This window comes from Tyto alba, unplaced genomic scaffold (genome assembly GCF_018691265.1).
Source record: "Tyto alba isolate M040663 unplaced genomic scaffold, T.alba_DEE_v4.0 Super-Scaffold_22, whole genome shotgun sequence".
Taxonomy (NCBI): domain Eukaryota; kingdom Metazoa; phylum Chordata; class Aves; order Strigiformes; family Tytonidae; genus Tyto; species Tyto alba.
Window position 1 is genome coordinate 33,032,083 of NW_024881296.1, and position 25,096 is coordinate 33,057,178.

Here is a 25,096-nt window from a genome sequence, read left to right on the forward strand (position 1 = left end):
CACTAATGCAAATTAATTTAGCATTTCTCAATATTGTCTCACATTAATTTATTCAAGATAAATGTTCATCCTCATTAAAAACAGTTACAATTTAAGTATTAAGGATATCGCTCAGAGTACTTTGGATCCATGCATATGTAGCATACAGTGTTTTGCATATCACTAGTTGATATGGAGGCTTGCAGGTGTGTACAAAACGTGTAAATGGCTGACACATCACTTGTGGGTATTTCAAATACCTTTTAAGCATTTTTCACAAAAACCCTATATTTCTCCTTGTAGCAGCTCAAAACAGCCTGGTTTGTTATGCCAGCAAATGCAGTCTGGTATTTGAATAAAAGGAATTTGTTGTGTATTTTACTGACTATTTTTTTCTTTTTCTACTGAATGTGATGTTGTCCTCTGATGAATGTCTGAAAGATATGGCATGTTACTGCCAGAAGCCTGACTTCTGCAGCTAGAAAGGAGGAGAGGAAAGCCAACAGCCTCCTGGGCTGCATTGGCAGAGCAGTGCTGGCAGGTTGGGGGCGGTGACTCTTCCCCTCTGCTCAGCACTGGAGAGGACACATATCTGGACTACTGTGTCCTGTTCTGGGCTCCTCAGAACAAGAAGGACGTGGACATGCCGGGGCGAGTGCAACAAAGGGCCATGAAGATGACTGAGGACTTGGAGCATGTGACGTACAAGGAGGAGCTGAGAGAACCTAGAAAAAACAAGGTGCTCATTAGTTGCTCTAGGTGTTATGATGGGTGTGAACAGGGTGGAATGCAGTTACTTTTCCAACAAACCTAAGCTTCTTTCAGACATTCTATAAAAGCATTTGGGCTCTAGATTGTGAACAAAACCAAGAGCTGTCAGCCCTTCTTGAAACTTCTTCCTTTTAAAGTGCTTCCGAAGAAGAAATTTCTCTTCTTTGCATAGATCCTGTCACATATTGAGTTTGGTTTTGCCACCCTTGTTATGTGCAACAATCATGTCTTGTATATTCAACCTCACTGAGTTCAGTGAGTTTTATTCATCTGAGTAAAGGTGGCAGGTTTTACGAACCTTGTAAATATATTAATAGCAGACTTGTCTCCGATACCTTTTGCCTGGGTAAATGAGCCAACATTATATCCTATCATCAAAATGAGAACTAGCCTGACTATTCAGTTTACATGACACAGAGGCACAGTGGCATTTGCATTCAGTTCTTGGCATAGAAAAGAGGTCGTGATGCTCTTCTGTGAGGAAAGGACATGCAGTCCTGCTGGGGAAAGTGGAGGGGAGGGATGAGGCATGAAGTAAGGTCCTAGTAAAAGGCTCATGTTTGATGTTTAAGACTTAATAAGTATTGTGATTCCCTTATGCTGTACAGATGACCACAATGATTTTGTACTGTTTGATAATACATGTTTGAATAAGCTATAATGTCATCATGATCCTTCAGGGACCTGGTTATCATGCCCAGACATTAATACTCAGGAAGACTGCATTTGAGAGGGGAAAGCCATTTTCAACTAAACACAGACCATGATCTCTATGCCTGAAGAGAATACAAGTGTATTTAAATAATAAGATATTTGCTTTGCAAAATATTGGCATAAGCTTTTGTACAGACTTGTTAGCTTAAAGGCTTATCTCTTTTAATACTAAGAAGTATTTCTAGTGTGTTCTCACTGAAAGCCTGCTCAGGAGCAGCTGCTTCCACAGCACTCCATGTGTGCATAAGCCCTTAGCGAGATGGCATTTTCTGTTTGGATGATGAACATGAAAAATTTTTATATATCCAGCCTTTGTGCCTAGGAAGATAAGAAGAATCTTCTCCCTGCACTCTTCTTTAAATGCCCTAAGCTCTTTTGTTTAATACGTGTCAAACAAATGCTTATGTACCACTCTCTTTCCAATAAGAAGCATAGAATCATAGAATGGTTTGGGTTGGAAAGGACCTTAAAGATCACCTAGTTCCAAACCCCCTGCCACGGGCAGGGACATCTTCCCCCAGACCAGGTTGCTCAAAGCCCCGTCCAACCTGACCTTGAACCCTTCCAGGGAGGGGGCAGCCACAGCTGCTCTGGGCACACTGTGCCAGTGCCTCACCACCCTCACAATAAAGAATTTCTTCCTAATATCTAATCTAAATAAATCTACCCTCTTCCAGTTTAAAACTGCTACCCCTTGTCCAATCACTACACTCCCTGATAGAGTCCCTCCCCACCTTTCCTGTAGCCCCCTTTAAGTACTGGAAGGCAGCTATAGGGTCTCCCTAGAGCCTTCTCCTCTTCTGGTTGAACAACCCCAACTCTCTCAGCCTGGCCTCTCAAGGGAGGTGCTCCAGCCCCGGGATCATCTTCGTGGTCTCCTCTGGACCCACCTGAACACGTCCATATCCTTCTCATGTTGGGGGCCCCAGAGCTGGACACCATACTGCAGGTGGGGTTACACAAGAGTGGAGTAGAGAGGGAGAATCCCCTCCCTTGACCTGCTGGCCACACTTCTCTTGATGCAGCCCAGGACACGGCTGGCTTTCTGGGCTGCAAGTACCCACTGATGGCTCATAGTCAGTTTTCCATCCACCGATACCCCCAAGTCCTTCTCCACAGGGCGGCTCTCAATCCACTCATCGCCCAGCCTGTATCTGTGCTTGGGATTGCCTTGTGCAGGACTTTGCACTTGGCATTGTTGAACTTCACAAGTTTCGCACCGGCCCACCTCTCCAGCCTGTCCAGGTCCCTGTGGATGGCATCCCTGCCCTCCAGCATATTGACCACACCACACAAGTTGATGTTTATTCTTGCTATCTCTTCACTTAACACCTATGATACTTCTCATACCTCTCCTAAGACTGTCCAAGTGCTTTCCTAACGTTTTTTTCCACTTTAATACGCCTGTGCCATGTTAACTTTTGACTGCTGGACACCATATTACATCATAACCTCAGAAGAGAAAGATTTTTCTTGCTTCTACTTCATGTATTAGTGGCAGGTTGTTGCTGTTTTTTTAAATTTTCTTCCCTGCTTTTTTAATGCCTGTGTGCTGGGAACATTCTTGTGCTTTGCAATAATACATCTCTTTGACAAGCTTCCTCTGCCTCTTTTCTTGTGTTTTTGTATTTTCTAAGATAGCCTTTTACGACTCCTTCTCTGGGACTGATAAACCATGTGGATCTGATGTAAGTGCAGCCTGCCAGCTGCTGGCAGGCTAGGTGGGAGCAGGGATTACCCTGACTTTATGTGGTTGCTGCTTCTCTTGCCCCAGCCCACTGCCACCATCCACCTCCAGAGAGAGGGTACCCAGATGGATAGCTCAGTCCAATCATTTTCAAGTTCTCGTGTAACTTTAAATTCCTCATGTGTCTTAAGATTTGGGAGTATGTGGAAACAGGCCTGATCCTGTCAGAATTTAAGAAATGCCTGTATGTACAAGTGCCTTATCCCCATGCTCGCTGAGGTTGTCCCTGAGGCTCTGGGTACAGCAGTGTTGGATGCCAGCAGCTCTGGTCAGCCTCGGAAAGCAGTAGCTCTTCCTAGGGCAGCCTCAGAAGTTACAATCCTTCTTTCTTGCAAATAAACCAGCTCCTCTGTAATCCCCCTGGCCCTCAGTGCACAGGAGAAGGGTCGGAGCAGGTCTCAGGGGGTTGGCCCATGGGGTAATGCAGCGATGTTGGTAGCAAAGAGACTCTTCTTTTTCCACCTTATTCCAGCTGCCTGTTCTCGTTAGGTTCAGTGATCATATCTGCTAGCATTTCAGGGCCTAATATACAGAAGGAAAGGTAGAAACAGCCTTTCTTTCTAAAATGATGCTTTTCTCCAGTCTCCAAGGCTGGTTTATACTGCCGCTATCTGTCCCACCATACCTGCTGCAGTCCTTTATTCCAAACATATGCACAAACAGTTCATGCTTCTCTTTCCCACAGCTACAAATGATTTGCAGAAGGAAGTGAGAGACTTTAAGGATTTTATTCCATTGCATTTTCTGTCCTGGAGTGTTTGATTAGGCATGAATCAATTAAAAAAAAACATTCAAAAATTATAATCTTTTTTCTAGATAACTGTCTGCTTCCCAGCCGGAGCAGCCCTTTCCAGCTGGTGCAGTCTGGCAGGTCTGTAGCCCCTGGGCTCTTCTAGAGATCCTTACCAGCTCCTGCCTGGGGCAGTGCTGCACTTCACGCCACACAAGTTGTTCTTAAGATGCTTCATGGCCCCTTTTGTCTCATTTGTAATATAGAAGATTAGATCCAAAACGAGTTTAGGTTCAGATCTCTGGCCATATTCAAATTCTTAAATCATATCTAAAACATCCTGTTGGGTTTTAAGAGCCAAAAAATGCCTCTGTGGATATAGCTGTAAGCACTTCAAACTTAAATTGAACAGAGCCCAGCAAGTGCTCTGATGTCCAGTGTCACTGCAAAAAAAATGAAATAGCAGTGGAGGAGGTGGTATCAAGCAGCGATTTTTCTTCATAAATTAAACTGAAGTAAATTTCAGTCTTTCAGGTGCCAGCTGTTTACGCTCAGTATATGAAGGCTCAACATATGATCAGAAAAAGGTAACATGTTCCTCCTGGAGCCACTGAGGTTAGGGCGAGGGAAATGTTGTAAAAAGAATGTGTCATTTTGAATCTCCCAGCCTTCAGTAGTGGGAACTGGATGTCCATGGATCACAGCACCCTACTGTGGAGGGGCAGCAGCATACACTGGTCTGAAATCATAGCTGAGCGATTTGCTTTTGGGAAGTGTGGGTCTTTTTTAATGCTGTGCATCCAACAGTTAAAGTACTTCTACTAGGTTTAGTTTTGTTTTTTATCTGAGAGGGCCCAAATCTACATCTTCTGCTTCCCAGCAGAATCTCATAGCTGCCAGGTTAAAGGCTGCCCAGGGCAAGAATGTCTTTGCTCTCCCTCCATACCTGGCAGCTGTGGAGGAGAGTGATTTATCCCACCAGCAAAAAGCACTTCATTATGCATTAGAGAGCACAGGCTGGAAAGGAAGAGAATCCAAGTAATTCTGCACAGATTAAGGATCATAGGGAAGAGGAATCTCAAGAATCCAATTCCTGCTTGGAAAAAAAAAAAAAATCTGCATTTTTGCTAACAACTTTTTTGCATGTAGGCACTGTAAGCTTTATGTCTCAATACCTAAGCAAGCTAAAGAAGCAACTGCTGATGCCTTCTTACAGCTCTGTGAAGACAGAGGTGCTTTTCCTAAAGAAGGGGAAGGGTGTCATTCCTCTTATGGAACAAAAAGGGACACTGCTGAAGAGGTCAGCCCTTACATATATTTATTGTGTGACAGTTTAGGAGACTATTTGGTAAAGCACAGGGCCATTTTGCTGCGGTCGTGCTCCCAGTTGCAAACACATGGTCAAGGACAAGAACCTCACTTCTGACTTTCTCAGAAATCCTACCCCTGTTGGAAAGGCACTGAAAACTGCATGTCTCCCAGAAATAAGGAAATAAGGAGCTGACCTGCCTAAAATGAGCCTGGATGACTGTGGGTGTGAGTAGAGCAGACTCAGGAGAGGAGGGGGGTGGATGCCCATCAGCCCCGCAGAGCTGAGGGAGAGGAGCAGGGTTCAGCATTATTGCCCAAGCTCTGAGGAAGGTCAGGCTCTTTCCTGGTGGATTTTTATTCTCTCAAACTCTATTTTTTTTTTTTTTTTTTTTTTTTTTTTTTGGTCATGTATCCGTTTCTAACACTTCCTCCTTCCCTCCCAACTGTTGTTTGTTTCAATCCCCCGAGGCTCTCTATTTGCAAGCATGTAGAGAAGTTTAACTTCCTGGTTTTCCGGAGCTGCAGCCAGTTGGGTTTATGCTTCTCCTAACAGCACCTCTGTCAAACAGAAACTGGCCCTGATTAATGTCAAGCAGCGCTCAGCAAAGAGATTAAGTGTGTAAAAAGCATAAGAACAGAGCTGAAAACCCCAGACTAATGCTGAGTAAGAAAACCCCTTCTGCTTTTTGAGTCCTCCTTGTTGGGCAAACCCCTGCTTTGAGAGTTGTCAGCTTTTGCTAGCTCTAATTAGGAACCAGTCTCCTCCAGTGCTCACCCATCCTTCTCCAGAGACCTCCTACCATACCTCTATTGCCTTCTCTTGATACTTTTTTCTGTGCTTGGTTTCTGATACCTGTATATTTTCTGCCTAGGATGTATATTTCCTGTTTCAAGATATGTGGATATGCTCTACTTTTAAGAATCTGCCACCCTGTGTTTTGTTCAAACTTTTATATGCATACCAACCCCCAAAGTGCAATTGCTAGCCAATTTCTAAAGCCTTTGCCTGACTGGTTGGCATACTGGATTAGGACCAAGTGTCTGAAATACATAAATGCTTGATGCTGTATTGAGAAATATGGTTCTTTTTCAAAATACTGAAGTATTTCCAAGCATAAATTCTGGTAAGAAGGTATCTGCTTTTAAAAAATGTGTTACAAGTATCCCCTCAAGTGTAGCAGTTTGCAATTTGTAAGTTTGTTGTCCCTATCTGTATTAATGACCCTTTTTGACTTCTCAGAGAGCACTATAGGTTAAAACTAAGTTAACCGCAGAAAAGGTCAAATTTTTTTTTCCAAAATTTTCTGGTGCACAATTAACTTAATATTTTAGCAGCTGGCATCTGTGGTAATTACTTTTAGATTATACCTAAAGCCTGTTGGAATCTAATTACTCTGATCTCTGAACCAGGTAATTAAGGTAAAAACTCCCACATTTTCTTAGACCTCATTAATGTATTTCCTTTGAAAATTGTTCGCTAATGATGGTACATTAAGGGTTTATCCATAAAATGACAATAAATAATTAAAACCTTTGTCCCAGGACATTAAAGGACAGAACAGTGTTTAACTGCTCGATGTCTTGATAATTGTTTCTTAGTTGGCAGTGCAAGGATCGAGCAAGTCTGGGGAGAAAGGGCCAATCAAGCTGGGAAAGTGGCACGGGAAGACACAAAAAAATTTATTTTCCTTCGTTTACTTGGTATCCGGCTAGTAATTCAGGTGTGGAGACTCCCGAGGAACTGCTGTTCCTCCTGCTGCCTGGAGCAGGACCAGCAGCACATGGAGACACGCGGGGCTTGTGCCCGGCGGTCACGCAGCGGCTGGCCGTTTCCCGTGGAAAGCGCTGCCGGGTGCGGCGCTGCCTTTCAGGCTGCCGCCGGGCTCCCACGCAGGGCGCCCGCAGTCGCGGGGGCACCCACCAGCCGCGGGGCAGCCGCGGGGGCACCCACCAGCCGCGGGGGCACCCACCAGCCGCGGGGCAGCCGCGGGGCACCCATCAGCCGCGGGGGCACCCACCAGCCACGGGGGCACCCACCAGCAGCCGCGGGGCACCCACCAGCCGCGGGGCAGCCGGGGGGCCGCTCCCCCGGGCCGGGGCAGCCGCTCCCCGGCACGGCGCTCCCGGCTGGGCGGAGGGCGGCTCCGCAGGGCAGCCCCGGAGGGTCTCTGCTGGAAGGGCCCTTGCTCAGCGGCTGCCCAGGCTTCGAGAGCTTCTTGCAGTCACTCCGGTCCCGGGGTGGGGGTGTGTGGGGGGGGGGAAGTCCAAATCTCTCCCCGAACGTCCGTGGAAAACCTCTGACTGTTGTACGTGTGTCTGGAAGGCTATCGCTACAGTGGCTACAAATAAAATGTAGTATGTGAGCACACATACAGAGCAAAACTGCGGGCCCCAGCAGAGGAGCGAGCGGCATACGCCTTTCTCCTTCCGAGCGAGAGGTATGTGACAGAGTTGCCAACTGAGATGCTAAAAAGGCAAAGCAAAGCAAAGCTGCTTGCCCTTATTTTGACTTATGAGTCTAAGGCTTGTGCTATTTTTAAGTAGGTTGTAGTGCAGGCTATAATCTGATAGGATGCAGCAGGCAGTGCCCATCCCCTGCTCTCCACCACAGAAGGGGAGCAGCAGCCATGCCTGCTCTCTAGGGGAAGCTTTCAGAAGGATGGAAGATCCAAGCCAGCAGATTTCCTAAGAAACTTCATCCCCTGTCTGCCTGCAGGTCACCTGTCCCACTTCTCCACAACCTCTGATGCCAAACTGTTTTAATTAATTCCCAATATGTGTTATCACCCAGAAGACTGGGATCAGCACTTGAGCCCGGGTGTGCCAGGCACTGGGAGTACGAACAGTGCGAATGCATCTCTTCCTTGGTAACCAAATCTATTGTAGAGCACACTGCAACAAGAAGGATTAGACATGGAGGAATGGAAAAATAACCCGTGGCTATACAGACTACATCATCACATAAATCAGTGGATAGAACAATGTTTCCTTGGGGTAAATGAAATGAATCAAATAACAAATCTCTGTTGGTGATGTAAGAGCTGATACAGAATAAACTTGTTTGCTTCAGGACTTCTCTCAGAACTGGCTCCACAGTACCCCATAAGGCACTTGTTGCAAAGCATCATTCTGAGGGAATCCATCTGTACTCAAGAATTTAATCTGATAAGCCTGAAAGCTTCAAATTTGATTGCAGCTGGTCTGCAAAATAACAACTTTGGTGGGAAGCAGTCGAGGCATTGGTTTTGGATCAGCACTTCAAAGAAAAGTTTCAGAGGATCATCTGTTAGACCATTAAGGACCTGCGTAATTACATAACTGGTGGGATCCCTGTATACAAGGGAAAAAGCAGTCTGAAACAGAATATAATTTGCCTTTATTTAATTTTTTCTCCAATAATGATACAATATTTGTAAAGTAAAAAAAATAGAGTAAGATTTTCTGTGAGGCATTTTATTTCTAAGGAAATGAGTTAGACAAATTATCTAATTAGGAAAATTAAGGATAAAAATATTGATTCAATATGAAAGAGATGCACACATGGCTACTCAGGAAACCCTACTATAAGAAATTACCAAGTCCAGATTACCAGACACATATCTGCTAAAAGATGAAATCAATCAATGTTGAATTCTCAAGAAACAGGGCGCTGTCAAACCCGCTCCTTTCAAATCATTGTATATTTCCACTGGGTCAAAATTCTGGCTCGAAGCCAAGTATTCAATCAGATTTCGGCCCATTTTTCTTCCTTCTTCAGTAGACATCATCTTTTGCCAGAGCTTCAGCAACAATCCTCCTTGGAAAGAAACACAACATGACATTGTCAAATTAACATGGAGCCCATGTAGCTCGCGGCACACAAGGGATGAAGTGAACGTCTGGCAACAAACACCCACCACTCTCCTGTGGGCAGTGAAATGTAGAGAAAGCTGGAGCGTGCAGATGGGGTAATAATTGCCTACAGCCATGCAGGGAGACACAGGCCATTCGTTCAGCTCAGGATCCTTTGTATTGATAGACAACTGGGCTTGTTCCCTTGTCACCAGTGTTGCAAGTCAAAATGATTGAAGATGCATGTTAAGGTCTTGTTCTGCAATTGCACATAGCTCCATGGCTTATGAAACAGTGGTCTGGTAGTTACAATCATGCACATCTTTGGTTTTACTCTAAAGCCTCAGCTAATGCCTCAAGCTAAAGAAGCAAATTATCCCGATACTTTCATCCAGGCAATGAGCAGTGGCTCTCTAGGAAGTGTGCTGGATCAGTCCAGCATTAGGACCACTTTGCAGGATAGTCATTGCCTCCCATTGTACAAGGGAGATGAGAATTTAAGAGAAGGCAGTAAACAGTCCTCTTGCCTAGGAGGATCACACAAAAGGTGAGAACAGCAGGAAAGGTCTTGAATAATAAGGCATCTGCTGTTCTGCCTTTGGATATTGGTGGAGGGCAGAGCATAAAAAATAAGACTTCTGACTGTCCATGAGTCGAGAAGCTTTAGAGTTAGCACAGCACTCTCTCAATACAGGTCCCTGATGGACTGGCAGAGGCAGCTAGATGAAAATAAAGAGTAATCAAACTCTGAATCAAGAAATAAAATCTCACTTCGGGTTGGACAGGGTCCTGTCCTAGGATATACTGAGACCCTCTATCTGCTGTTGAAGTTTGCAGCACCAGAAGAGGACTCCACATCTCACAGGATGAATTTAAAAATTTGAGGGATCTAACTCTACAAAAACAGTATGTCACTTTTTGTCATCTAAGTTTTGTAGCAATAAGTTCTAGCATTTCTGGCCCCCACTGAGGCTGTGCACCCAGGTCAAACTTGGTTTAAAGCTCCTTTTCTGATCTTCAGATCAGTCACCAGGTTGAGTTAGCTGGCATTTAACTTTCAGTTGAATGCAAAGCCTATCCCTTCAAAGCACAGTCAGGGAAATCTCCTGCCTGCAAAGCAAGGGATTTCAGCTACAAACTTCATTATGGCTGCACCTGCATGAAACCTCTTCATCCCTCTCTTTCCTTCCCTCTACCATGTTCAACATTCTTGCCTCTTTTCCTCTCTCCCCCAGGGCTGCCCTCATCTGCTTTGCTTCCCCGGTGCTCTGCTCCCTCCTCGCTGTCTTGCTGGTAGTGCTTTGCTTTTCTGTGCCCCCTCTCCTCCTGGAGGTAGGTCAAGAAATCCTGAGCTGTGGCACAGACTACCAGGCATGGGGTAGAGCTGTTAAGGTCCCTATTCAGACTTCGAGGAATAATGTTATGTGGAAGGTGCGAGGAAGGCACTCTGTGATGTGAGGGTGCTCTATTGTAACACTGAATAGCTTCGTTACACATCTTTTTCAGCTACAACAACTAGCGAGCAAATTTTCACTGAAATGTATGGACAGAATCACAAACAAATGCCATATCTCTGTATACTAGCTTTTCACTGTGTTTTTATATTGTATTTTCATTTAAAGATTAAAAATAACTTTTCTTCACAAAGGAAAAATGAAAATATTCAACCCACTAATATCTACAAATGCACTGAAACCTCAGAAGAGTGTAATTCTGTGTGTCACCGCTGGATGGTGATGCACAACTGATTTTAGTGAACGTGATGAAGGCAGCATTGTCTAAGGATACAGTTTTGCTGGGACAGATGATATTCTCTGTTAAACCAAAGATTGAGACAAAAATAAAATACAAAACCAGAACACCTGTGGACACAAAAACTATTCTTCATCATCATTTGCCCATTTTTTTTTTAATGACCTCAGCTGACCTAATAACTTCATTTACAGCTTTAATGGTTTCAGATTTAACTAGTGAAACACAAACTAGTGTCTGTGTTTTTAAAGTTCCTATGAAAACTGGAGAAAACAAAAAAAAAGTATGTTCATCTGCTCCAAAAAATGATGCATTTGTCTCATCGCGTATCATCAGTGTTATCTCATCACTGTATTTGCTCTCTAGTGTGTTGTTTACTTATGGTTGTATTTTTAGCTGTACTATTTTACTGTTAGTCTTTAGGAAGTGTTTCTACTATTTTATACCAAAAATCACCGTGCTCATATGAAGAAAGGTATAGAAAGAGAGAACAAGACATTAAATAGCTATGGACTACAGACATGTAGGTTGGGCTCGTACCTGTTAATTGATTTGCTTTGTGAAGAGCTCTTATTGAAAGCAGGACTCTGTTTTGCTGTGGACTGAAATCACTAATGGATGGGAGGACATCTCCTTCAACGAGCATCCTCTGGGGCAGAAAAGTCTGGAAGTCATTTGTGGTCAGTAAATCTGTAGAGAAGTGTGTGGCTGCAATGAAATCTACAGTATCAGCCCAGGCTTCACCAAAATTTGCTTCTGGATCAGAGAGATATTTTAAGCTGAAAGAGATCAGAATAAAAATGTAACAGATAATTGAAATCCCCTGTAGAACACCTTAGTCAATCATTTATCCCAAATGTGTTTTGCTCAGTATAAAATCCTGAACAGTCTTAGTGCCACAGTGACTTAAGGCTTCCTTCAGCACTTTACAGCCAATTTCTCCTGGCATTGCTGCCTCTTCCGAGAATAAACACAGCTCCTGACTTGGGCCCTGGCTCCCACAGAGGAATCAACATCTCATTTTAAGCCCATAGGCTGCCTGCCCATCGCAGCCTGGGCAGCCATCTCTCACGGGTCATCCCATGCTCTGAGAGAGAGGAAGGAAGAGCAGAGTCTATAGAGTAGAGGTTAAAGTAAGAAAGCTCATGCAGACTTTCTTGGGATACTATCCTTCCAAAGAGGCATACAGGTGGGAAGATCCCCCTTGGCCACCTCTCTTGTCCCCGTACCTGTCCTGGAACTTGGGCAGCGCATAAGCAACGGAGGCGACGTGGGCCCTCCACATGAGGTGAAGAGCATGATCCAGTTTGAAGGAGGAGGTTCCAGGGCTCATGGCTCTGTGTTCTGTAGATAACAGATACTGCAAAAACAGAGAGGAAAAAAGGCAGAGAAACAGGGAGGAGGTTTAAACCCAGTGAAGTTTTTAGACTTACACACATACCTCAGAAAATAATAAGTTTTCAAGCTGAGGGAAATTGCTTTTGAGTAATCAGAATGCGCTGCTTTGCAAGTAATTATAATGTCTGATATAGGGACAAAAAGATGATTAATATAGGTTTATAAAGTGAATACATATCCCCACTGAAGTTAAAGGGAGTTGCTGTTCTTTGACTTCAACAGAACGAGGGGTTTATTCACATAATTTAGGTATTCTGTCACAATGATTCAGTGCCCATTTGTATCTGATTGCCATGGAAACTTCCGTGCTGCAATACTGGATTCCCTGAAAGCCTGTTTATACTCTCTCAGCCACAGCTTTCTGAAGATTTTCAGAAAATAAGAAAATGATCCTTAATGGTTATCATAGCTATTTGAGTAGTAGATCTTTTATAATAACTTCTGAAACATACTGCTTAGGAAAAATAATCAGAAAACAAATCCAATCTTGCTCCTAAAACCTCTGCCTTCACTCACAGTTCCCAAGAGAGACTTACGGTTTAAATTTTCTGATCATTATCAATTATTTGATTATCCCACTATAGGAAAAGATCAGGTTCAAGACCATCTAAGGAACCTGGAGGTGCACAGGTCAATGGGACCTGATGAGATGTATCCAAGGGTCCTGAAGGAACTGGTGGATGAAGTGGCTAAACCACTTGTGGCAGTCCAGAGAAGTTCTTCCTGACTGGAAAAAGGGAACCATAACCCCCATTTTAAAAAAGGGAAATAAAGAGTACCCAGGGAAATATAGGCCAGTCTCATGTCTGTGTCTGACAAGATCATGGAGTGCGTCTTCCTGGAACCTGTGCTAGGGCACATGGAAAATAAGGAGGTGATTGGTGACAGCCAACAGGGCTTCACTGAGGTCAAACCATGCCTGACAAACTCAGTAGCCTTCTACGATGAGGCTTGTGGATAAGGGAAGAGTCACTAATGCTATCTGCCTGGACTTGTGCAAAGTCTTTGACGCTATCCCACACAACATCCTTGCCTCTAAACTGGAGAGACATGGATTTGACAAATGGACCACTCGGTGGTTAAGGAATTGGCTGGGTGGTCGCACTCAAAGAGTTGTGGTCAAAGGCTCAATGTCCAAGTGGAGAGTGGTGATGAGTGGCAATCCTCAGGTGTTGGTGCTGGGGCCAGTGCTGTTTAAAGTATTTGTCAGTGACATGGACAGTGGGACTAAGTGCACCCTCAGCAAGTTTGCTGATGACACCAAGTTATGTGGTGCAGTCAGTATGCTGGAGGGCAGGGATGCCATCCAGAGGGACCTGGACAGGCTGGAGAGGTTGTCCTGTGCAAACCTTGTGAAGTTCAACAGAGCCAAGTGCAAGGTCCTGCACATGGGTCAAGGCAATCCCAAGCACAGATACAGGCTGGGCGATGAGTGGATTGACAGCAGCCCTGCGGAGAAGGACTTGGGGGTATCGGTGGATGGAAAACTGACTATGAGCCATCAGTGTGTACTCGCAGCCCAGAAAGCCACCCGTGTCCTGGGCTGCATCAAGAGAAGTGTGGCCAGCAGGTCAAGGGAGGGGATTCTCCCTCTCTACTCCACTCTTGTGTAACCCCACTTGCAGTATGGTGTCCAGCTCTGGGGCCCCCAACATGAGAAGGATATGGACGTGTTCAGGTGGGTCCAGAGGAGACCACGAAGATGATCCCGGGGCTGGAGCACCTCCCTTGAGAGGCCAGGCTGAGAGAGTTGGGGTTGTTCAACCAGAAGAGGAGAAGGCTCTAGGGAGACCCTATAGCTGCCTTCCAGTACTTAAAGGGGGCTACAGGAAAGGTGGGGAGGGACTCTATCAGGGAGTGTAGTGATTGGACAAGGGGTAGCAGTTTTAAACTGGAAGAGGGTAGATTTATTTAGATTAGATATTAGGAAGAAATTCTTTATTGTGAGGGTGGTGAGGCACTGGCACAGTGTGCCCAGAGCAGCTGTGGCTGCCCCCTCCCTGGAAGGGTTCAAGGTCAGGTTGGACGGGGCTTTGAGCAACCTGGTCTGGGGGAAGGTGTCCCTGCCCATAGCGGGCGGGTTGGAACTAGGTGATCTTTAAGGTCCTTTCCAACCCAAACCAATCTAGGATTATATGATTCTATGATTTGACTACCAACAAAAATGTTGAATATAAAAATATATCTATAAAAATAGTTATTGAATCCATGACGTAAGTAATATTGTCATCTTTGGGATTAGGGAACAGCTATATGAAGAGGAAAGAGAATATCTATGTGCATAAATAAGTGTCATTCTGAATGAAGCTTCAGCATTTTCAGTTTTGTAGATATTTAAAGGAATAAATGAACCTTATAAAACCAATTCAAGGCCATTTCTCAAGGGTAGTGTTCTATCTCACATGCTTATTTTGCATTGCTAACATAAGCAGTATAGGAAGAATACAAATATAACTGTTAACAAAACAGTCTCCTGGGACAGAGTAGAAAATAGAGAATTATCTTAAAGGAAGGAAAAAATCCATAACCTGTAAAAATCCTGGCCCTCTTATCTCTGACTCACTTTATGTTCTGCTTTTCATTTTTCCTGCTTGTTACTTTTACATCAAACTGCAATTGAAAGCAAACCAAGCTCTCTGATTCTTACAAATAACAGTAATAATAGTTTTTAAAGGTAATATTCTGGTATAATTTCCTACAAAATCTGAAAAAAAAAAAAAAAAAAGTAAAATTATTTACTTCAAAATAGTCTTTCCAGTCATCCATGAGCTTGGGAAAGTGAGATCGGCAGTCAGCAACACTATAGCAGAAATCATCTCTTTGCTCCTCTGGTGGCAATATTTCTATCTCGTACTGCAGCTGCCCAAAGAGGCCAGCCTCCACTGCCCCCAGAAAGGGTATGACAGACAGGTAGTAATTCATACCTGTAACAATAATTCAAAAGAAGGAGGTGTTAACCACAAGCAAGTGAAAAATTCCCACACAGAATAATGAACACCAAATGCAACCATTTCAAATTGCCACTGATACAACTGTGTTCAGCAGTGAAACATATGTACTGAAATGCATTGATGATGATATCTGTATTGATTTAGATATGATTTGTAATATTCATTTATATATTGTCCTTCAATAGCCTTGCATGAGCTGACAGTGTGCTATGCTTTGTAGGAAAGGACAAACAACTGAAAAATTTAGATCTTTATAGGTTGTCATGGACAGGACATCAAAAGTCTCTCAAATATTAGTTGCAGACTAAGTACAGAAAGACTAAGGGGTACTCCATGAACATTTTTTAAATTTAAAAACCCTTTCTATGCATCCTAGGCATATAAGAAAGGAAAAGGTAAATTCTAGTGATATTTTACTGGAAAATAATAATTTTGCTTTTAGAAAAACTTTTGCTCACTGAAGACTTCTTGGAAATTACCTCTGTTTGTTTATTTAGATTTATTTTAGGTTGATGGCTTCCTTTGGTCTAATCCATAAATTGTCAGACCCAGCATGTAGGAAATCCAGCTTCAGTTCTTACCTGTGCCGGACCATATCTCCAGTGAGTACCCATAAGGCTACTTGGTATTCCTCATTTGAAAGGAGGATTTTAAATTACCTTCTTAATTGTGTCCTCCCTATAGAAATAACTTCCAGTGAAGAAGAGCCTGGAGACGAGCTCTTAGCCCTCTTCGGTGGGTACGTTGTGCTAAGAAATCATTTGCCCATGCTTGGTCTCAGGACCATGGGCTGCTTAGGTATTTTGTACACAGTGCCAGCAGAGAGGGCCAAAATCATCAAAATGTGTCCACCTACCACATGTCCCTGTCCTACTCATGGGAAACCATGGTTCCACCTCCTGTATGTGGGCCTGGCTGGGAAATCAGGAGGAAATGTATGGCCAGACAGAAATGTAACGGAAAAGACTCCCCTGATGAGAAGACGGTGCTGCACTGGGAGTCATTGCTAAACTGGGTCTTGCTTCTTGTACGCTGTTTTCATGAGAAATGTTGAAACCTGGATTTCACATCAGAAAGTACTTACATTCTTTTAAGTGGTCTTGCATGTATTACCTATTTGTAACTGCTTGGGTGACTTGGAAGGCAGAAAACAATGCAGGAAAGGACTATACTATATGTTATTCTAGGCAGAAAGGGATGAAATTCTTAAGCAGGGAGTGTCTCGTGCACCTTCGGGGACAATAAATGTGAGTTTCTAGTTTAAGCTCATTCCTAGCTTCATATGACTATTCATGCCAGAGAGGGCTGTCCTGAAGCCAGCCAAAGCCACTTACATCCTCAGAACAAGAGACATTTCTATGCAGTCTGAAAGACTCTTTGCGTGTTTCTGCTACAACAGGGTAAATCAAAGCTGAATTTATACGTATTCTGGAGGCAACAGAATTGGTATTGAGCAAACGTGCAGCATTTAGAAGTAAGTGAAGAGCAGGAATATGAACACTGAGAAAATAAAGGTGGTGGTTTCTATTCCAGGAAGGTCCCCTGCTTGCACAGGGCTATGTAATGACCCTTGCTGCTTGTCACTGCATGGGACACCTTCCCACAGAGCACCTGGTGCTAGCCACCTACAGAGGCGGGAAACAGAAGCTGGAGTGACTATCACAGTGAGCTTTGGTTTTACTCTAAATTTGTATTTGAAATTTACTCTATGCTTATGCCTTTGATCACTTGAAGATATATATGTATTTAATTGCTGGCTCACAGCCAAAAACTTAATTCAAAGGGCCTCTACAACAAAGTGCTTGATTGGCAAGGAAGAGACAGAGCCGTTTGCTGAAACCTGCCAGCAGTTCTGGTGGAAATGGGGACTTGTGACAGGACAGCAGGGAAGCTGAGGGAGCAAGGGGCAGAAGTGCTGGAGGGAAAATGTACTACGGGGAAAAGAATGTGAGGCTTTCCCTTCCCTAGGAAGGGAAAGAATATTTAAATGGGAGGACTCACAAGGCCTTTTACCTCCCTAAAAAAAAAGATCACTATCATTTTATTGCCTTCAGTTGTAAGTAGTGACTGTAATCTATAGGTTGGTCTTGACTTTCTTCCCCCCACCCTATCTGTCAGTTTAATTTCCTTAAAAATAGAAGATAAACTTTCTGAAAGAGCCAAAATTACAGTTTCAGGAAAAAATAGAGTGTCTAAAAATATTGACTCAGAACGGAGAAAATGAAAGCAAAATCATCATTTGAGGGATTCTATTTGAACTGGTTAGGATATGTTATTCAATTTGTGTAGGCAAACTATTTAAATATTTTTGATTAATCAAATGATAAAATTTAATGGTTGCTTATGGGTTTTTTATGGGCTTAGGAAAGTACTGCCTTGTAAGATGAATTCTGTGGATATCCGGGTATGCATTGTTGTTTGAGGAGTCTGTTTCAATATAGACACTGGCTGTAAAAATACCGGAGGGAAATAGGCTACACATGTTCTTGCATTTGAGACAGAGATCATTGTAGTATCAGTGCTTTTTCGATTGATGCTACAAGTGTAGCATCATTGGGCTGCTCTGTGCAACAATAAATGGATGCCCTTGAGTTACAGATGGCATTCCAGATTCCTTCCTTTCCTCTTCTGCAAAGCTCTTAGCTAGAAGTGGATATAACAGTTTATTCTTTTCTATGTAAAAACCTGGTTATAGGATCCTGTCTCACACACTATTATTTCTGCCATGATCCTGGCAGTGGACCTACCGTTATATCCCACGGGGAGGATAAGGTGCTCTGACACATCTACCAGGAGTGATGCCAACAGCACATATGGCTGAGTTAGCTCACAGCTGGTCCTGCAGTAAAGTTTGTCACTTTGCCTTTTCTCTGCACTGCCTAGTGCAAGGGTGGTTCCAAATCTGATACCACCATCATTGAGATGACATCGCTTCCTGCAATGCATATTTGCTTTGGCGTAATGGATAGACCCATTCTCCTGTTACACCTATGGTACACATTTTTACAAGTTAAATTCTTGTGGGTTTCAGTCTAAGAGAAACCATGTATTAACTTGATACCTCCAGTTCAACAGGGTAACGTATGAATAGCCTGAGTTATCAAAAGCATCCAGGAATTTTGAATGTTTCCATTTCTGGGAAGACTGAATTATCTGGATGTGTATTTTTAGAGATATTGAGGAAAACACTGAAAACGTCAGGGAAATTGACAGTGGAAATTCAGATCTTTACACTTCTCTATCTCTCCATTACCGTCTTCAGTTTGTTGCTACTTAGTAGAATAATGAAAAAATTTTAACAGAATTTCAACCTACTAGAACTCCAAAGACAATATTAAAGTGAACAGAAATTTCCTTGTAGCTCATGTATACCAGGTCAAAATATTATTCAAGTTTTAGCTGAATATCTGAAAGCTTGATGGATAAATTTCAGTGTAATGATGATAATTAAGTTATTTGGATATCATGGGCACAGAGCCTCCCTTAATTTCATTCTCTGTAGCCTACTGACCACAGTTGTGGAGGTCCAACAGAAGGCCAAGTCCCGTCAGATTTGTATTACTGAGGGTGATGCAAAACATTCTCACACCAAGTTTTAGTTTGAAGTACTAGCATCTAAACTGAACAAATCTGCCCTGGAGTAATTGAAAACTCTAATTTCTACAAATATCTACAAATGTAGATACCTGTCATGGTGTTTCCCACACATTTTTAAATGCATTTTTGCATTTTTAAGGCAAACATTTTTAAGGCTGAAAATTTGCATTTTATTCCTTCCTCAAATAAGTTATCAAAGTCAATTAACTTTCATTTACTCACTCACACTTACGTGTCTTGCTGCAATTTTTCGATGAAGAATTATGTAGTACTGAAATTACTTTGTAATATAGAAGTCTAAGGGGAAGAAAGATTCTAAATTGACTTCTAGGACACTAGTCATATTTTGGAGAAGAGCAGTGTAATAGCATATACTTACAGGACCACCAGCTTCTTACAGATATGCACAGGAGGTCGCCACCTTCATAGCCACAGGAAGTCACACTGGAAGGATCTGCTAATCTGCCTGAATAAAATTAAATAATACACCAAATACTTCTCAATCTTTTCCACACAAGAAATCCTACTGAGATGGAAAAAAAAAAAAAAAAACCAAACCTAGGAGTAAAGCATGCAGGATTTTGTTCAGAGAAGCAGAACAATTACTGTTTTGTTTCATAAACTACTGTTCCTAGAGTAGTTGAATTTTTCAGTCAATACTTCATGCCGTGCATAATAATTTGATTGTGTTTTACGGTTCGATTTATTCCTCACTGTAAATTTATTCTGAGAATTTATGGAACTGTCTGAAAGTAGGACATTGCAGTGATATTTTTATGAAGATATAAATATACATGCACATACGGACACAAACACATGCATCATTTTCAGTGGATGCAGGGCTGCTAGTGTAGGAGAGCTGCTTAATGAGCAGAATAGCACAAATTAAATGTGCTAGTAATTGTCTCACCTAATTGGGTTGTGTGATACAGAATCCCTTCCAGTTTAATGATGCATACAAACATGGCTTTCCTGTGAAGCTAAGCATGCAAACCTTGATGTATCTGATTAGCAGGGTTTTCAAGCATCTGTGCTGTGGCAAACATGCAAGACATTTCACAGTTATTCATGACAGCATGTAAGGCATATTTTACTTTAAGTACATGACATGGAGAAACAGCCTAATTCCTGAAAGCATAATGTACATGTACATCATGTGGTAATTAATCATGTAGTGAGTCAGGAAGTCTGCATTAAATGTATGACATGAAATTACCACGGTCATGTCCAACGACTTGAGCTATGCCAGCAGCTCCCGAACTCTGCCCTGCAGAGGACTGACTTCCTGACAAGTCAGGTGAGCAACAACAGTGTCACTTCTGTCAGATTAGAACTAAACCTCATTACATTCTTTAAAAAACAAACCAAATTTTCTGATACTTTTTACTCAAGAAGAAGAGATGATCATGAACCATGTGCACACAGGTTATCCTAATTATCCTCTCTAGCTGTCTGGCCAGAACTTATGCTTTGGGGCATGCTAGCTGCTCAAGCTTGTATCTTCCAGTAGCAGAGCACTGAGAGCATGAACTTGCAGTGGCGATGAATGCAGTTCAACAGGATTATTTTTTCTGATGAAAATTATATTTTTTAATATTTACAGAAAGATTTTTTTTTCGAGATTCTACTTCCACACAGGGCATCAGAAAGAGGCAGCAGTGGTTCACTGCTGTGCAAAGGGGAAGAATGGGAAGGATATAGGAAAAGAAGAAAAAGAAGACAAAATTTTTCAGAAGAATTGTACGTGAGATTCACCAAAAATTGTTAGCCTAAGCGTTTTGGGAAAATGAAGAGTCCCGGGCAGTATCAGTGATATTTAAAAGATATGTATAAATTGCTTGGAGCTAGAAGCACCAACTCCACTTCCAGGTCTACACTCCAGTTTTAGTCTCTCTGCTCCCTCCTATTCCCTGTGTTTACCATGATTGTTATTTCAGTCTTCAGGTCTACCCAAGCCGGCTGTGTCTATTGATAGTGCCTCCCAGCTGTATGTCATTAGCAGCTATGTGCAACCTCATCAGCAAGATTTCTCTGCTGTTTTTTGTAGCAAGGTTGTTAATGAAAAAGCTAAATTCAATTGTTCTCCAGAATAATAATTGAAGAACTCTGAGCATATCCTCCATTTAGCTGTAGACTTCCCTTAGCAACACCTGTCACAAAATTCTCCTTCAGTTTTCCTTTACCAGATTTGCAATTCCCTGTTTCATCCTTATTTTGTAAAGTGTCATTAAAACTTTCATTCTATGCTTTGATTTTACAAAGGGAGGAAACGTATTTCTGGACTTCGGTAAAACATCACGTATCATAAAAGAAGATATTGAGTTAGTCTGACACAATCTACTTTTGATTCACATAAGCTGTACTTTATCTCTTTTTCTATTTAGCTCTACATCTTTAAATATTTTTTCCTCTATACTTATTCTAATGTCTCATCTAGTGCTGATGTAAGAGAAATAAATATTTTTTTGTCATTACCTTGTTTTTCCTTCTTCTTAAGTATAGGTGCAACTTTTCCTACTCTTCAGAAATACAATACCACCTGAATCTTTCTTAAAGTTCTGGGTCTGTACTTCTATATGTCAGTTCTTCCAAGTGGGGGTAGAAACTATTCAGTTTCCTTGGCGTGTGTAGGTAGGACTCTCAGTTTAGCTCCATCTCCCAAGTGACAGTTTCTATTTCCACAATCTCATTCCTATCAGCTGTACTGTTTCACCATTATTGTCTCTACTGTAAATTTAGGCAAATTACTGATTTCATTTTATGTCCATGAGTAGATTATTGCAAATCTTTGTACCACTCTTGCTAAAGCAGCTTTACTTGCTCTTTGTGGTTTCTATAGGACCATATCCACAAAAGTATTTTCTCAGCAACATAACTTTCATGACCAGACAGAATTGTTAATTCAACATGTTTTGTAGCATTTTCAAGGATCTGCTGTCTTTCACCATGAACTCAAATCCTGCTTTTATTCGCCCAAGCTTATTGTGACAATATACAACTGCTTCAGTCATTCCTCACTAATCTAGCCCAGCTGCCTAACTGGATTAGGTTTAGTCAGCTGCTAACCTCACTACTATATGCACCAAAATTATGTCTTCCCTTTCCCCTTATCCATTTATCCTTCAACTTCTCACATTTTTTGCTGTAAAACTCTTTCCAGCCATGTGATATTTCTGCTTCTACTATTTTTTTAACTTTCTTATCATGTAATTTCAAAAATATATCTCCTTGTCTAAGGACCAGTCCTATGACCCTTTGTTAGGGGACAGTAGGTCTTCACCTGTCTGTGCAACCAGGTGCAAATCTTCCTCTCACCTACTGTGTCCCACATCTCTATTTGGGAACTGTCATTGCAACCAGGTGCATCTTCACTTTGTGGATGAGGCTACCATACATAACTAGATCCTTTCCAACAGGTCACCACTCAAGTGTAGCTTCTGCATCCAGTCATCTTTGTCTCTGCCACACATTGGGTCAACTCTCCTGCTCTACCAGTCATCCTCTTCATCTTCTATTTCTTTTCCTATACATAAAGAAGGGAAAGAGGAAAAAGCTTGCCTAAACTCCAGCCAAATTCTTCTTGCTGCTGTTTGTTTGCCAGCTAGTTGCCTGCTTGTATTTTGCTTCCTCTACCTCCTTTTCCTCATTTTGACTTAACAGTTAATTTTCCACTAGGTGTGACTAAATGCTGGCAGCCTTCCTTCACCACCAGCTGCAGCACCTCCGTCTTCTTCCAAACATACAGCTTCAACCAAACCACCACCTCATGAAACTAGATTACAACCAGTGAAGAAAACTAAGGGCAGACAGATGCTTTTGCTTATGCCTGATTACAACCAGGCACAAGTTCCTGAAAACATCACTGACTCTTATTCCCTTCTTCCCACCCCTCCTGGTTGCTAGAACAAGTCAAGTCAACTCTGGCTTTGAATGCAAAGCTCCACTGCCTGATGCATGTGAAGCAGCTTGTGGGAGAACACAATCTCTGATAAAGCCCTCAATAAGATATTGCAGCCTTAGCCTCAATGGACCTTTCACACATTTCTGTGTCTGCTTCCCCAGCATGGCCAACAAGCAAACGATAATGACCAGACTTAGAATTTGGACGTAATTTAAAAAACAAAACAAAACCAACCCAACCCACCCCCAACAAACAGAGCAAACTTTAATATTTCTAAAAAAACAAACCATATTTAGAAAATAATGAGGTTATTCCTAAACTGGTCAAAAATGGCAAATGGAAACAAATTCTCAGATGGAGAGGTGGACTTTCAACTATCTGCATTAGAAATGAAACTCAGATCACCAGCAGAAGATCATAACATTAACAACCAAAAAAAGCACATTAATTAACAAATTAAGAACAGCATTACAGAGTGCAGGCCCCAAAATCTACCTACTATGAACTGGAGTAATGGGGAATATTTTTTCAAGGGTTTTCAGCTAACTGAAATATTGCCCACCTAAACCACAGATCTTCTGGTTTCTGACCAGTCCTACATGTAGCAATACCTTCCCCTATTAAGAAGTTTAATAGCTACTATTGAGCAAGGCAAGGATTTCTTTTCCAGATTGATAGCTTGTCTCAGTTTGTCAAAATTTACACCGTCTGTGGCTATGCTGGGCTTGCAAGGCAAAAACCTTGGAAAGGATGACCCAAAGTGATTCTGGTGAACACTTCACTGTTCCAGCAGTTTAAGGACATAACTCATACCTGTACGAAATTGCCACCCATGTTGCAGTGGTAATCCCCAGAGAATATTGCCAAAATTTTGGGATCCAAAGGCAGTAAAATATTTGGCTGAAGAGTTTAGCAAGTTCTTATACATTCCCAGTCGTTCTTGATAGTTCCAAGCATCGATGACAATTTTGTTGTTCTTTACTAGGAAATCCATAATGCTTTCAGGGGCAAGGTCCCACAGAGGGGGATAGGCAGCTTCTCCAGTGGCATCTTTTTCACTCTGTGTTGTGGCAGTCGATGGACTCAGGGTAACAGTCACTATCAGAAGAGCATGTATGCCAAAGTAGGGCCACATTGTGAAGGTTTGTGACCCAGATGTTTGTGGCTGCAGGGCTTTTAATCAGGAGAGGTGAGGGCTGGGTAAAAAAGGGTGACTCAGACGTAGAAGTCTCTGTCTCCCTTCCCTCTTTCCAGTAACCCTGACGTGGAGTTTCCAGATTCGCAAGCTGTGAGTAATGCTCTGTCCTCCCTGTGGGATCTGGGGAGCAGCAGCAGATGCTTAAGATGGGTCAGTCTGACCAGAGAATGGCCAAATCTGTGCTGCCCACAACATACACCCACCCACCCAAAACGCGGAGGTGCTATAGTACTGATTGTACAGTCACATTATTCACCTTTTTGTCCCTGTGTTTCCTAATGTCACCTTCCCTTTCCCTGCCTAGTTCCTTTGGGTAAAGAAGGGACAGCAATGCCACAGAGCTCACCCCAAAACAGGCACAGGCATGGTTAGGTTAGGGCTGAGGTGCTCCGAGGAGGGCTCCAGGTGCCGACCAAGGAGCAGCAGGGACATACAGCAGGTGCTGCCATTGACACCTTTGTCTTCTGGCCTTGGGACAACTGCCTGCAGCCTTCAGGTCATGAGAGCGTTGGAAGCAGCCAAATCAGCCTGGTTGCAGGCCGTGCAGCAACTGGCTAGCTGTATTTTTAGTGTTTGTCTTGTGTGTAAATGGTCATTATAAAGACTTAAAGTCTCCTACTAAACCTCCGTAATCTTGTAGACTCCAAAGGGAATATGAAGGCCAGCCCTCCACTGATAAAATCGGTTTCTAAGTTACACTCCAACAAAAATGAAACAGTCCAGCTACCTTCACCTCACCTACTGCTAGGACTTTATAACCTTCAGCTGCTTTTTCTCAGATAAACAACAGTTACAAAAGAGCACTCAGCAAACAAACACGTCATTTGTTATCTCTGTAGCCTTCCTTTCACATGAGAAATATTGCAAATGGTCATTTTCTTTGAAGTAATTCTGTGAGTTTTGTTTAATCTTTGTGTGCTTAAAGTAACTTAAACCCTGGATGAGAGCAAGTCAAAATTGGCTGCAAATTTTTGACAGTAAATGTAAAAGAAATATTTCAGTTCAATGCAGAATTTTTCCATCTTCTCTATTTATTAAGAAAACTTTCAAGTAGATAGCATAATTTTTCAATGGTCACTCTTTATTTTTGGCTGTGCTACTGAGACAGAAACCCAAAGGCTTTTGAAAAACAATCAATGTTCAACAGAGATTAGCACAGATCTGAGAATACTTTTCCTAATCATGAAGCCTCACAGAGGTTTTAAATAATCAAGTT

General features: G+C 42.5%; 1 protein-coding gene across 1 annotated transcript; it reads right to left on the reverse strand.

The window, feature by feature from the left end:
* Positions 1-8,703: 8,703 nt before the first annotated feature.
* On the reverse strand, positions 8,704-23,817 carry CUNH6orf58 (chromosome unknown C6orf58 homolog). The gene is made up of 6 exons (XM_032998106.2): positions 23,496-23,817; positions 19,161-19,247; positions 14,973-15,157; positions 12,065-12,195; positions 11,376-11,614; positions 8,704-9,048 (listed from the first exon to the last, which is right to left on the reverse strand). Exons 1-6 carry the CDS (start codon positions 23,815-23,817, stop codon positions 8,873-8,875), a joined length of 1,140 nt encoding a protein of 379 aa, XP_032853997.1. The 3' UTR covers positions 8,704-8,872.
* Positions 23,818-25,096: the final 1,279 nt, after the last annotated feature.